General features: G+C 41.6%; 1 protein-coding gene across 4 annotated transcripts in view; it reads left to right on the top strand.

Moving 5' to 3' along the window:
- Positions 1-201: 201 nt before the first annotated feature.
- The window catches only part of kctd17 (potassium channel tetramerization domain containing 17), a 23,421-nt gene continuing 8,867 nt past the window's right edge, over positions 202-14,755 (top strand). Inside the window, exons 1-3 of one of the 4 annotated variants that reach the window (XM_030399969.1) lie at positions 202-665; positions 13,330-13,438; positions 14,097-14,188. In XM_030399969.1, the coding sequence (XP_030255829.1) occupies positions 306-665; positions 13,330-13,438; positions 14,097-14,188 (561 nt within the window). In that variant the 5' untranslated portion in view covers positions 202-305. The remainder of the gene's footprint in view (positions 666-13,329; positions 13,439-14,096; positions 14,189-14,755) is intronic. The other 3 variants (XM_030399964.1, XM_030399968.1, XM_030399965.1) reach the window with 3 other exon arrangements.

Genomic DNA, 14,755 nt, shown 5'->3' with positions numbered 1-14,755 from the left:
TCGGAGCCTGGGCCATGGCCACAGTTTCCAACTTAAACATAATTCAGATAAAAGTTCAATGAGTTAGGAAGACTATAATGTGGGTTAGCATTGACAGTGAGAGTAGAGATTTATTTTGAAAGTACCTCTCGGGTGCACTATGTCTAATTTCCGGAGTTCGGATCCTGAGATTGTGCGGGTTGGGGCGGGGCTTAGTCGGTCGGTCGTTTGGTTGGTTGATAAGGGGGAGAAAGAGCCGAGGCAACAGCGGACACGGACGGACGCCCCTCGCTCGTCTTCACTTCGTGTCTAACGCCTGTTTCCAAATGGCAACGACGGCGGACGAGCAGCTCGAACCGGCGGACGTCGCTGCTCCGTCACCGCGCCACGGCTGCCACCGAAACAACAACAGCAATAACAATAACAATAATAACAACAACAACAAAGACAACGAGGCGGGGGAGAACGCGACCTCCGCCACGGCCACCGCGGCGGAACCGGGCGGGACGGCGCCGCAGAGCATCGGTAACGGCTCGGTCATCAACCCTACCGGGGGGAGCAACGGGAAGTGGGTCCGGCTGAACGTCGGCGGCACGGTGTTCCTCACGACGCGGCAAACCCTCCTCAAGGAGCAAACTTCGTTCCTGTACCGGCTGTGCCAGCAGCAGGACCTGCACTCAGACACCGTGAGTCCCCCCCCAGGACACGTTCATCAACCCCAGACACTTCACAAGAGGCTAAAATGTATTATTACTTTGTAATAACTGCTGCTAAGCATGTGTTGTAATAATGTGTCATTGACCTTCTACAACACTGACCTCTGTGGTGCTTTAATATTCATACACTAAAGTGCACTTAGTTATTTTGTGTCTCAATTAGCTAACCGTGTATATTCTTAAACACACACATGTCAGAGCTAACCCGTAATTGTAACGTCACCCTCTGTAAGTACATGTCCAAAGAAAGCTGCCGAAAACCCACTTAAACATTTTATAACATTCCTGTGGTGACTCATGGCTGCTGTCGATAGTGAGTTTTACATTCGTGTGTATTACACCAAGTGATAACGTCGCTATTCGCTGACAAGTGGCTAAGGTTGGGCTTGATAAACATTTGTTTTATTTCTGGCAGAGTATATCACGATGAAAGCCATGAATTTAATATGCTCTGCTGTGGTACCAGAGGTGCATTTTCTCTAGCCTGACACAAGAGATGTGTGCAAAAATATGTGCACATGTCTTGGCAAGAATGAAAAGCCCATTATCAGTTGTGCACTGTGATGTTTTATCTCCTAAGAATCACAGAAGTCTTAAAGGAAACCACCTAACTATATTATACTAATTACTGTGTTGTCTGTATGCAATTTCCAGAACCTATTACTTAAATTCTCTTCTGGTCCGGAAACACAGCTCCAGAGTAGGCGTAGAGTTGTCTAATCCCCAGTTGATATACTGTACATGTGCAGCAAGAAGCTCTCCCACTCTCTGTTTCTCCTATGTATGTGTGTGTGCGTGTGTGTGTGTGTGTGTGTTTCTCTCAGCATCATTTTGTGGTGTGAATGTAGCTTGGGTCAGATGGATGAACACGTGCCTCCTCTTCTGCAGGGAGCTGCACAGTCAGTAGCTGTACAGCTGGCATCTTATGGAGAGAGAGAGATGTATTGTGCATCTCTCAGTCACATGCAGACTGAGCACAGTGGAGGAGCTGGCAAGGCTCATGAATAATGCAGATTTCTATTATCATCCAGCCTTTGATATGCATGTGTCTGACAGGGAGGGAAAGGGGAGTCTGCTGCAACTTGACAAAAAAACAACAACCTCTTACTGGATGATGTTCTCTGTTTAGCAACTGTGAGAATATCAGCGATAGGATGGGGTTATGTAGACTGATGTACTTACAGTAATTTAACTCAATTTGGAAATGGAACCGTATGTCTTTTACAAGATTGCATAGTACAGGACTGATAGAATCTTTTTTAAAGCAACAATGGCAAAAACGTACTTGTTTCATCTTCTTGAATGTGAATATTTTCTGTCTGCTTTTCCTGAATACCTTACCTGAATACTTTTGGGAAAGTGATCATTGGTCAAGCAAAGTAAAACATCTGAGGACGTCACAATCTGCTATGGAAATTTGTGGTCGGCAGTATGTAGCACAATTAACTGAACCTACTACCTACAGTTCTAGTAGGCAACAGTTAGCTGTTACTCTGTGGTGATATGACAACAAATATAATCAAAAACTAGTATTAGTACTAGTTTTACAGTTCTCAAATGTTTTAGATGTAGCAATCTGAGTAAAATGTGCAAAATTACATAATGTAAACATTTAACTGTGCAAACATCTGCCATAAGAAAACAATAGAAGTTACCTTGCCATGTAAATTTACTAAGCTAATAAAAAAACATTGAATAACATCACAGGTACCTTTGGCAGGACAGCAAACATCTCAAATGTTTATACAACCTGGACAAAAAAGTGGATCAGTCCTGGCATATTTAAGTACAACTATAAATTAAGTAAAGTAATATTGATCATGCAGTGTTTGCCACACATTCATTTATTTGTGGTGGTCCGCCACAATATCTACATGATATTTTATTACATATTTTTAATGCTGCACTTCCTGTTGTCACACACTCAAGACAGCGCACTCGTCAGTGAAGAGCATGATGTTTCTGTTCTCTGATACAGTTGATGTGAGGTTTTTAATCCACTGGTAAAACCAACGTAGAAGGGGAGGAGCATTTAACACTGTTGGCTTCACCAGAACTTCCTCTGCAAAGAAGCCAATACTATGTTCCTGCAGTAGCGTAGGCTGCACTTTCAGGACAGCATCATTGTCTTTGATCCTCACAAGCGCTGTAAAATGAGTCATCATACTGTCAGAAAATCTAGAAGAGCCACCTGATTGAATTATTTTATCCCCTTTCAAGTTAGCCGGGCGCTAAACTGGAAGTTAGCCGGCCTGACCCCTGGTGTTTGTTTTTGCCAGGTGATAGGCTGTGAGATCTGTCCATATTAAGTAAAAATGTACTGAGCTCATCATCAAAATTGACATAAATTAAAGTACATTACATTTTCAAAAAAATCTCATGCTGTAAAACAGTCCTGCTCATTGATTTACAACATCACCCATGAGGTCTAACATGCCCGGAGGAACTAAACCACAGTACAAACTGATGACAGGCTGTCTAACTGACTAATTTATATCATTTTACAGTATACATCATCATGTGCTGATCCTAATCAGCTCATCTTTAGCATCAACGCCATGTGCTTTAGATGTTATTCGGCGGTGGGTTTCACATCTTGTCACATGTCCATGGTTTGCAGAGGACAAACCTCCGTAGACGAACAGGTTACTAAGCCAAAAAAACATCCACCAAAATGAGATTTGAAAGGTGGCTGTTCCCCTGCTGCACCACTGGGCTCTGTGGAAAGAATATTCCCATGTGACCTTCAGCTGTGACCTGTCAGTAGCTCCCTCAGCGCCGCCTTAAGACATACAGTTGCACACCAAATCTCTCTCTCCTTCTCTCTGTCCCTCTTGCACATGCACAAACACACCTACATCTCTTTCCTTCCCCCATTGCCGCTCTTTCCATCCCCGTCATCATTGTCCTGTCCTTTCCTTATCCTCGCTCTCAGCAGCTGACTCACTGTTAGCGCTTATCACACGCTTGTCCTTTCTCGTCTGCGTCTTTTACTTCTGCTCTTTATCATAAACTCTTGCCTCTCCAGAGACACAACAGAGGGACTTCATTTTAGTGTTTTGGTCTTCTGGCTCCGTCACACTGCTGTCATCCTAAAATTATGAATTGAGCTTTGGGCGAGGCACTGAATCCCTGGAATGTAACCTATGTATGGATAATTTATATATTAATAGATGGGACACTGTAAAAAGACTAAATGTGAATATTTTCCTACCAGAGAGAGACATGTTTCATGTTGATCCTAGAGATGTGTATCGTCTTGTGTATTATCTGTTGTCAGGTCTCAGGTTCCTTTGTGGTACAATGTAAAAAAATCAAGAACATGGTTTTGTTGGAGGATTGCATTAAGCACAAGTATGTATAAGGCCAAGGTCACCATTTGTGTATAGAGCTGCAGTCTAGTGGCCAAAGGAAAATTTAATGATAATCACTACACTGCTAATGAATTCTCCTGTAAATTACGAGAGCTGTTACAGTATAATGTGAAATTGCAAGGAAAAAAGTTTTTAATATTTGTTTGTAATCAGCAGCTTTCCTCTAAAAGGCATCATGATGAATACAAACCATGTTCCTTTGAGTTGGTAATACCCCCTGATATTACCAGCTGTGAATGCACACACGCGTGATTAATACAACAGATTGGATGCACAGTTAGCCGGGGAAAAGAAATCTGTCTCATTCATGGAATTATCATTTTCCAACAAAGATACAACTTCATCTGTCTGCAAGTTCAGTTACTGTAATTCCTCTCAGCTTGTCAAACCTCCCAAGTCCTGCTAACACATTAAAGTTGATATTGCGGACTAGTTGATTGCAAAAATTATACCACTACAGAATCGGTACCCATCTTCCAGGCATCAGCAATAACAATATAATTTTTTGTTTTGTGTATGTGCATAAAGGGTCTACAATTAGCATTTCATTGTATCCTGTGTTGTATAATGATAAACAAATGAGCCTCCTTGTATCTTGTTAGCTACCTACATAACAATGATTGTTCAAGTCTGGCACATCACTCCACAGATGATGTTGCACAGAATTTCTCTCAGTGTTTTATGGCAGACCTAGCCTGAAATAAAGACCACATCCTCTAACCTCATAAAATTATGAATAGACTTTTATGAAAGAAAACAAAAACCCTCAGAGAAAGAGCTATTGTTGCTTTTATTTAGGCCGTCCACTACGATCTAAAAGGATCAATAGATACGTCAGAATCTGAGTGGCTCTCCACTTCTGCGGAAACTGCTGACGACAGTGTTCCTTGTGCTATCTGGGAATGAAGACATTTAACACACTGCATCGAATCTTGTCCCGAAATTAGACACTGGGATAGTGTTGACTGCATACAGGGTGGCATACTGTCTTTCCCACCAGGCTGAAACCAGCCTCTGTTTGGATTATTTAGCACCCAGAGCAATCTGAAGCTGAATCACAGAGCAGCAGTCCAGCCTGTGTGTTTTTCATCTCTCACTCAGGAGAGAAGCTGATTTTAGCCGTGCTGGAGTCCCCCTCTAATCCGCTGACCTTAGCATGTTTCTGCTCAGGGGTTCTTGGCTGTTTTTAAAACCCACGTGCACACACACACACAGACTGTCTGGCTGTGTGTGACTGTTTTAATAAGATTAGAGCACCTCAGATGCCCTGCCCCCACACCGAACCCAACCCAGGGCTATCTGCTGTTAATACAACCCAAGCCGACCTGACGTTGTCCCAAGCCAATTATATAATGTAGCTTAGATTCAGCTTTGATGATGATGCTAAGTGATGTTAGGTGAACAGGTAAGGCGGCCTGCTGCAGACTATAATAACTACATAATCTCATTACTAGAGATTTATGATTATCAATGGCTTAATCATATTACATACCAAGGGGATCATACTGGTGAGTTTTGATGGTTTGAATGTTGTTAATTCAGTTATCCGTACAAATACTCAGGTATTCTCTTCGGATAAACTCTGTGGGAGTCTTCACGACTCACAGTGGATTCCAGCACATGCCTGGACTCGCTTTATCATTTTATCTTTGCTCCAAGACAGTTAATGGGACGCCAATGCTTGAGCCAATGTTTTAATTTGAAAAAAACAGTACATAGTTGTGTTGACGTGTTCCTTTTCAACTATCAGGATATACAAATTAGAGTTGGACAACATAATAAGAGCATGTTTTGTATATAGTTAGGTTTGGAATTTGCAAACCCATGGTAGGAAAAATTATTTCCAAATATTTCCTTGACTGCTTTGATGTTAAACTTAGTATCAAAATCAATTCAGATGAAAGTAATGGAGGTTTCATCTGGGAGAATTGCAGCAGTTATATCCTTTTTCAAACATTTGTGGGAAAAAAACCCAATGTGTGCATTAGTTTGCAGAATAACACTTACAAGACTTTTGAAGAACTTCGAATGAATTTGAATGAATTTTGAATTTTTTTTGTAAGAGAATTTATGATCTTAATCAACAAGGCTATTTCGTTCACTTGGCAAGGTGCGGAAGCACATAAAATCACATGTGTGCATCCTTGTAGAGCTGCCATGAGGCCTCCTTTCACCAAACATTACTCCTACACTGACATGTTGGTGGTTCAGCTGGACAATCTGTGATGCTGGGGACGATTAAATAAGGCTGAGCCCTAATTAGCAATCACACTCATGTCTGGAGTTTTTTTCTGTTCCACAAGTTGTTCTGTTTCTTGTCCCTGTTAAGATCAGAATTACATGGACAGCCCGCCCATGTGTGTGTTTTCGCATTTTCGCAGAGGCAGAATATCATTTGGGCATCTACATAGCAATGTATGTATATGTTATAGTCACAGTGCAAAGGCTGCAATGTAAGAAGCAAAATAGTACCCACCGTGGTTCTGTATAAAAGTAATTTTGATAGAAAACAGAACATAAGCCCGGCTTCTTTGTAGCTCATTGTTGAGTCCTAACCGTTAAATCCATCTGATGTATAAGTTAATTAATTAGATTTAAAGTAACACACACTGTGGCAGTCACTGTGATGCTTTATCTAGTGCTGCACTCAATAATGGGATTAAATACAACCATGTACCTTTTGTCCAAGGTTGCCATGCCAGGACTTTACAGTTGGTGTAAGACATGCCTGGATTAATCAATGGGTGTTGATTGGATGAGACTGATGGGTAGGTGTCAAGTTCAGTCAGCCATTAAATTGAACGAATGCCCTAGTTATAGCCCTATGCTAGGGCTATGCTCTCTATGATCTGCCACTAGAGTCATTCAGTATTTCCAAATGAAGCTTCAGAAGTTACACACGGCATACACACAGGTAATGTTTTAGAAAATGTCACAATGGATAAACATTTAACTATGGTATGGGATGTTTTTTTTCAGTGTCCTTCATTGCTAATGTTTACACAAGCTCAAGCAAGCAGCAGAATGCAGCAGGCTTGCGTATGTGTGTTTGCATGTGTGTGTGTGTGTGTGTGTGTGTGTGTGTGTGTGTGCGTGTTTTGCGAAGTGAACAGGGCTTTTGTTTGGCTTTTGGTGATACTGCAGCCTGTGGGATTTATTTACCTCTACAGGGAGATGTTGTGGAGACGCATCCTATTCCCCTGAACAAATGTTATGTAAATCATTAACTCACCAACTAGTGTCCCTGTCTTCTCAACAACTGAAAATATTATCTTGTGAGCAAATTGGGGTACTGTGGCTGCAAATGGGTCTGTCATAAGAGATAACTACTAATTATGTGTGTGTGTTTGTGAGGGAGAGAGAGAAACCTCTGACACATTGAGGAAGCTTTTTGCCAGTGTTGTCATGCCCACACTGTCAAGTCAAGTCACGTTGATGAGGCGTCGGTCTGTCCTCCACTGCAGCTCCTCCAGTCGTTTAGAATGGTGTTTGTGTGTGTGTGCGCGCTCTGTGCTGCAGCCACAGCCCTTCTATGCTCTAATCACTGTGATTTTATGTGCAGACACACTCTCCACAAGCTGCCTGCTGGTCCGTGTATTCCATCCTTCTATCCCTTATGTCTGTCTGTCTGTCTGTCACACACAGATCCCACACACACAAACACACGCAAACCCCATGTGTCTTCATCTTCCGTCTCTATGGCAGTGTCCCTCTATGCTTCTTTGTGTTCGGTATTTGCAAAAGCGTCTACCCATCATTTCTAATTGGAGGTTACTTGTCGTACAGTTTCTCCTAAGATATTTGTCTTCCCGCCATATTTCTCTATCTTTTCCCCCCACTTATCCATCCCGCATCCAGCTGCATCTCCATCCTGCAGACTGTTTTACAGTCTGAATCTGTCCACTTGGGTACGTAGGTTTCCTTGTTCCCTTGCATTCGTTTCATTGGGTACGAGTCATCATAAGCTCCTGTCATGCTACGCCAGCAAAGATTGGTTGGACTTGGGAGAGATGAGTGTCAGGGACAAAGTGATATTCCTCATATAGATTGGCTTGGCAACACAGTAGTTATCATTCAAAAATGTCTTCTTGCTCCTAGTAGAACAGGCCTATTCACCTGACTGTCTGTCTGTGTATTTCCTCTACCTATGCAAAACTAGCTATTTAAGTAGCTCAGTTACATGTTTCAGTTACTAGGTTTAAATATGTTGTAGTAACATAATGTAACGTTATAACTACATAAGAACTATTATGTGTAATTTCATTGTATTACTGTGTAATGGTTAAATCTCCACTAAGTTAACTCTGAAGGGATGATTAGGCTTATTTCCAGATTGCACTTGGCACATCTGCATCATGTCACGGATGCAACACAACCACTGGTTTGTGGTTCCACCAGCTGATCCACGGCATGTTTCAATAATGTCCCGGAAGCAACTCTGCTCTGCAGAGACTATGCAGCAATTCTATTTGTGGTGGAAATTGACAGCATCCCTGTCATGGTGTATGGGGCACACTGGGCTAGGCAGGAATTCAGACAGTGAAATAGAGTAGGGCTGCCCAAAGTAGGGCCCTCAAGCCAAAGTTGGTCCACCATAAGGTTTAATTTGGCATGCCAAAAGTTTGTAGAAAAATTACAAATTTAATTTCAAAAGTTAAAGCAATGTTAATGCTTTTCAGTATTTTGTGAGGTAAAAATATTTATAATCCCTATTTTTCTCAATTTGTGCCTGGCGGACACTTTGGGCAGGAAGCCAATCAACAAAGGGACATTGGGGGTTCTAGCACTAATTTACATCTTGATAATACAATACAGTATAATAGGTGGTTGCATTTGGACTGTGGCCCACCATAAGGTTTCAGTACTGAACCGTCCAGGAAAAAGTAACCCTAACCCTGGCATAGAGCATCCCTTCGATTTTCATATTAAAACATCCTGTGCAGACTCATAGTCTGCACAACAAAATAATAACAATAAACCTGTGTAAAGCTGCCAAAGGTGATTATTTTTTCTTCATTAAAATAAGTAATCAACAACTCTTTATTCCAATGGTAATCACTGTTTTAGTGTTTGGAACAAAAACGTGCTGCTTATGTGAGATTGCAGAGACGCACCCAGTGGAATCAAGTCATAAGTTTAAACTTATAAAAGAGCTGGTGCAACCACCTCCAGCTCTACAAGATGGGAATAGAGGGATGACTCTGGTGTTGAAGTTTGAATAGGTGGATTTTCTCCCATCAAATCTCAGAGCCTCACTGGTGTAGCTGTCACGATGATATTGATAATATTTGAAGTAGCTCTACTGCATCCACCTCCCACCTGCAGGATTTCCAGGCTGCTGGAAGCACAGGTATGCTCTCAGACTCTTGAAGCAAAAACATTAGCAGAGAGCCTAGGGTAGAATAGGCTTCTTCAAAGGGCTGGACCAGAGTGACCTGATATGGAAGTTAAATCATGTCATTAATCAAGAGCATAGATTTTCGGTTTGAGAGCATGATTTCATTCCTTTTCAGTGACACAGCTCTTTCGCGTGCTCAGATTTTTTCTCCTCATGCTCACATTTTGTTCTTGCATTTAAATTTCTTCCGCTCTCTTTCAAAATGTCAGCTTGAACTCAAAAATCACATGCCCGTGTTCACATTTCTCCTTCTTGCACACAAAAATTTCGCTCGCATTCAAATGTGCCCTCTGCGCGCTCAGATCTTAAGTGCACACGCTCAGAACACACACCTGCTCACAGGTCAAGTTCTGCTCTCGGATCTCTCCTCTGCTCACGGATTTTTCTTGTGTATCAACACTGTCAACCAATAGAAGGCCGGCTACTGTTGACCAATCAGATTACACCCGCTTCTTTGCGGGGCGGGCACTCTTTCGACCGGGTCTATCTACTCCCTCAGCTATCTACTTCCGCCCTCCAGGCTGTTAAATGTGGTGGTTGCCTTTATTTTTTGACGACCTTTGGAATAAAATATCAGTTAATCAATACACCAGCGCCCGTGCTTTTCATTACAGTAGCTACATCAACATAAAGTAGAACAATAGCTGCTGTACTTTCGCCATATTAGCCAGCTGCCCAGGCAGCGGGATATATCTTATATAGTATAAATACTGCAGCGTGGTTATGATCGGGGCGATAGTACAGCGGTTAAGAATATCGTTTGATGATGATTTTTGCTTCATTGGACGTTGGTTCGCATCCCGGCCCGGCGTACAGAGCGGGGTGTAAATGTACTTTATATAATAGCCGAGTTTCAATTAACCGCAGGGTCCACTTTAAACGCCAGGTGCAGGTGTATATTTTGATAAATAACCGCAGGTTCCAAATAAATGCCGGGTCTAATTAATTTATTTTTTTTAATCAAGGAAGAAGACGTGACCACTGACGCTGAACGTTTTTCCAACTGCAATGAACCAGCTTTGGGGGGGGGGCAGCTTGCAAAGGGTTGAGAACCCCTGCAGTAGTAGAATCCGTGTAATGAAAAACGGATGAATGAAAAATACGCTATGATGATAGCGTATTTATCATCATAGTGTCATTACATCATTTTTCATTACACGAGCGAGGGTGCCGGCCGAGCCGGGATGCGAACCAGCGTCTCATGAAGCAAAAATCATTATGAAACGAACATTTAAACCCCTGTACTATCATCGCGATCTTACTTAACGCACAGTATTTATACCATATAAGATATATCCCGCTGCCTGGGCAGCTGCTAATATGGCGAAAGTACAGTAGCTATTGTTCTACTTTATGTTGATGTCGCTACTGTAATGAAAAGCACGGGCGCTGGTGTATTGATTAACTGATATTTTATTCCAAAGGTCGTCAAAAAATAAAGGCAACCACCACATTTAACAGCCTGGAGGGCGGAAGTAGATAAACCCGGTAGAAAGAGTGCCCGCCCCGCAAAGAAGCGGGTGTAATCTGATTGGTCAACAGTAGCCGGCCTTCTATTGGTTGACAGTGTTGATACACAAGAAAAATCCGTGAGCAAAGGAGAGATCCGAGAGCAGAACTTGACCTGTGAGCAGGTGTGTGTTCTGAGCGTGTGCACTTTAGATCTGAGCTTGCAGAGGGCACATTTGAATGCGAGCGAAATTTTTGTGTGCAAGAAGGAGAAATGTGAACACGGGCATGTGATTTTTGAGTTCAAGCTGACATTTTGAAAGAGAGCAGAAGAAATTTAAATGCAAGAACAAAATGTGAGCATGAGGAGAAAAAATCTGAGCACGCGAAAGAGCTGTGTCACTGAAAAGGAATGAAATCATGCTCTCAAACTGAAAATCTATGCTCTTGATTAATGACATGATTTAACTTCCATAACCTGAGAGCCTCTACCTCCATACAGGAAGAGGAGGAACACACGAGAAGTAAACTGGCTGTAAGCCAGCTCATTTGTTTACAGTCCAGTTGGACAACCTTATCCAGCTCTTATCCATGATCTGGAGCTCTCAGGTGGAGGATAGGAGATGATTATATTGCAGGTCGAAATAAACATATAGGGATTCGTACAAACAACCTGAAAGTCTGGTTAAGCCCCTTGAATATTTAAAGCAGCACTAAATCCTAATTGGTTCTACCTTCAGAAGCCAAAACAGGACCATGTGAATGTCAGATACAATACAATATTTATTTATATATTTTTTTAAACCAATGAAGAGATGTAAGTCTCTTTGGCCAGGGTTCTACTCAAATGGTAGAAGCTCATAACAGTTGCTGTTTGGTTGAGTGATTCTGTGTGTATGAGTATGGACCTGCTAATATAAGGGATAAGATGCGCCTGCTGCTGCCGGAGGCTAAGGTTATCCGTTGCTACTTCAGCGCACAGCCATTAAAAAAGAAAAATCAGTCATGTGAATAAAGTAGGTTCTCTTTATTAAGCTGAACATCTTCTCATTCTTTAACTAAATCTGTCTTTCCCCCATATACCCAGACCCAAAAGCTGCACATGGTTACCGTTTGGTCGCACGGTCATAATTGATGGAAGTGCAAAAGACTTCAGTTAGCAGAAATCACATAACTTTCCTGAATTTTGAGGTCTGTTCTATTTTTAGACATGTAGTTGGTGTGGACTGATGAAAGTGTTCTTTGAATTCTGGGAGTCCTGTATGTTTCACTGATACAGAGACCATGTGTTAATTTCACACAATCAGCATAAGCGGCTGATGTAATTTAACTCCCTCTTACATGCAATTCCAAACAAATCGTCTTCTTTTCCCACTTTATAACCCTTTGCTTGGGTAAGAGCAAGACTAGTGGCTCTTTTGTTAATTCAACGCTAAAAGGAGGCTCCGCTTCAAGCAATCATCACGAGGAAGAACAGGGGGAGGATGAGTGTGTGTGTGTGTGTGTGTGTGTCTGTGTGTGTCTGTGTGTGTGTTGGAGGGGCAGTAAGCATGACATAACAGCCAGGCAGGCTTGGCAGAAGTAGCCTGGAGGTGGACGAGAAGCAGGCTGTCGAAGCTCGTGTGATAACAAAATCACCAACAACTACTCTGGAGTGCCAGGAAGCAGTAACTTCTGGTTCCAGCTGCAAAAAACAGCTGCTCTGGCAGAAAGGTCTTTAGGGGAAAAAGCAGTGCTTTGTTTGAAACAGGAAGCAACAGAGTTTTTATGGAAATTTTTAGGAATCGCTGAACTTTTATGATAAAGGCTGCAAACTTAACTTACTGCTGGGAGTTGCATGTATTTTTTACATAGAAATATAGCAACAATATTTGTAAATATGTTTCCTTCTCAAGAATAGTAAAGCATCACTTTAACATCAGTATAACCTCCACTTAAGAGGGCTTTTATTTTGGAGACCTCTGAAATGCATCTTGCATACGTACATCCGTTCTGGGCAGCCAGTACTGCATACGCCACATGAAAATATCCAACCAGGATGTTTTTCTCTGGCTTGTGAACTTTTGTGTCTAAAAATAGTCCATATATGACAGAAGAGCTCCACTGCTTGAGGGAGCGACAAAAATAAGTATATATTTAAATACATACGTGTGAAGTAATGCATTGAATAAGACATGACCACAAAGAAGTTGTCTCAAGCACTGTAACAAGTGACTACTTAAACAGCTTATAATATAATAATATTGACCTCAGTATCACCCTACTTCAGGCCAATAAACCCTCACCATGACATAGGTCAAACACAAGAAAAACTGATTAATAAGTTACTGCAGTTAAATGAGGTAGATGATGTGATAATGTTATAACGGACCGTGTTTTTTCTGTCTGTCTCTCTGATCTCCCTCTGTAATAGGATGAGACGGGTGCCTATGTGATTGACAGAGATCCTACCTACTTTGGTCCCATCCTCAACTACTTGCGGCATGGAAAACTGGTCTACAACAAGGAGCTGGCTGAAGAAGGTCTTTGACACACTGTAAACACTACACAGATGGGTCCTGGATGCATGACTTTGTTTAATCTGTAAAAAAGGTGGAAGGAAGAAAAATATGTCCTTGGATATACAGTCTTTCTAGTTGAAGAAACGACATCACGTGAGGTAATATGGAGGCACGCTCCATACCACCTCATGTGGTGTTGTTTCTTCTAGAGTGATTGTTAGTACTATAAGTACTATCTTATTAAGTATACAACGCAGCAGTGAATTCTAGCCGGGGTTACATGTACCCCAGGGGTTACGTGGACAATCTATGTAATTTTAGATGACTTAGCCCTGACACCCGAATACCACAATAGTGTATGTAAAACGGTTAAAAAGTTACTTCAGCCATTTAATCCATTACTTTTAGCTTATAGTAAGGGGAGAACAGTGAATAGTAAGCTAAAAGCTACATGCATTTTTTTTTTTAATATTCATCTAAAAGAAGTAGATAAATGGATTACTAAAGGAAATCCACCTGTGTATCATCAATATTTGAATATTAACTGCTCACATTTTGGTGTTGTTGATGAAGGGGCTGTTGAGGACGGTGGGGTTATGTCTGTCAGTCTCTTACTGTTGGGAACCAGTTTGCTACAGTCCACACGCAGGAGTTGAGTTGTTTGTTCTTTTCTTTCAAGGCGTCCTGGAGGAGGCTGAGTTTTACAACATCACCCCACTGATCAAACTGATCAAGGAGAGGATCGTGGAGCGGGACTCCAAAGCTACGCAGGTATACACAGAACTGTGTTTTTATGATGGAGTTTTCTGCCTCACTCTGCTACAGTGGCCTTTAAAAGTCAAACACAGATCATATCGGTCACTGCATTAATTTTTATTAGACTATTAAATATAATATATTGCGTCCATATTATGTAAATGTTAACGATAAATATATTGGTTTGTTTCAAGTTAGATTAATCTTCCAAAAACATTACCATTATGTTTTATCCAGCAGTAATATCTGCTGTACTACATATTTCAACCATGATAGTGATGTAAGTGCAATGCTATTCAGTCATTTTCTCTTTGTGAGTGATTTCACCCTTCTGTGCTCCTCTGAAAAGAGCACTGCTGTACAGGCTTCTCTCTCCTTTCTTTTCCCTTCTCAGGATGGTTGCACTCACTCTTACATAATCCCACTGCCATCCCAAACATACACCCACTTTCACAGCGTTGTGCTGTGTTTTATTGGACTTATTGCTCGTGTTTGCCTGGGGTTAAATATTGTGGCTAAATAGGAAAGTAGAAGCACTGGCTTTGTAGCTATCCACCAACTACATTATTTATTTATCTTGAT

This window comes from Sparus aurata, chromosome 20 (genome assembly GCF_900880675.1).
Source record: "Sparus aurata chromosome 20, fSpaAur1.1, whole genome shotgun sequence".
NCBI lineage: Eukaryota > Metazoa > Chordata > Actinopteri > Spariformes > Sparidae > Sparus > Sparus aurata.
This window is presented reverse-complemented; position numbering and strand designations above follow the sequence as displayed.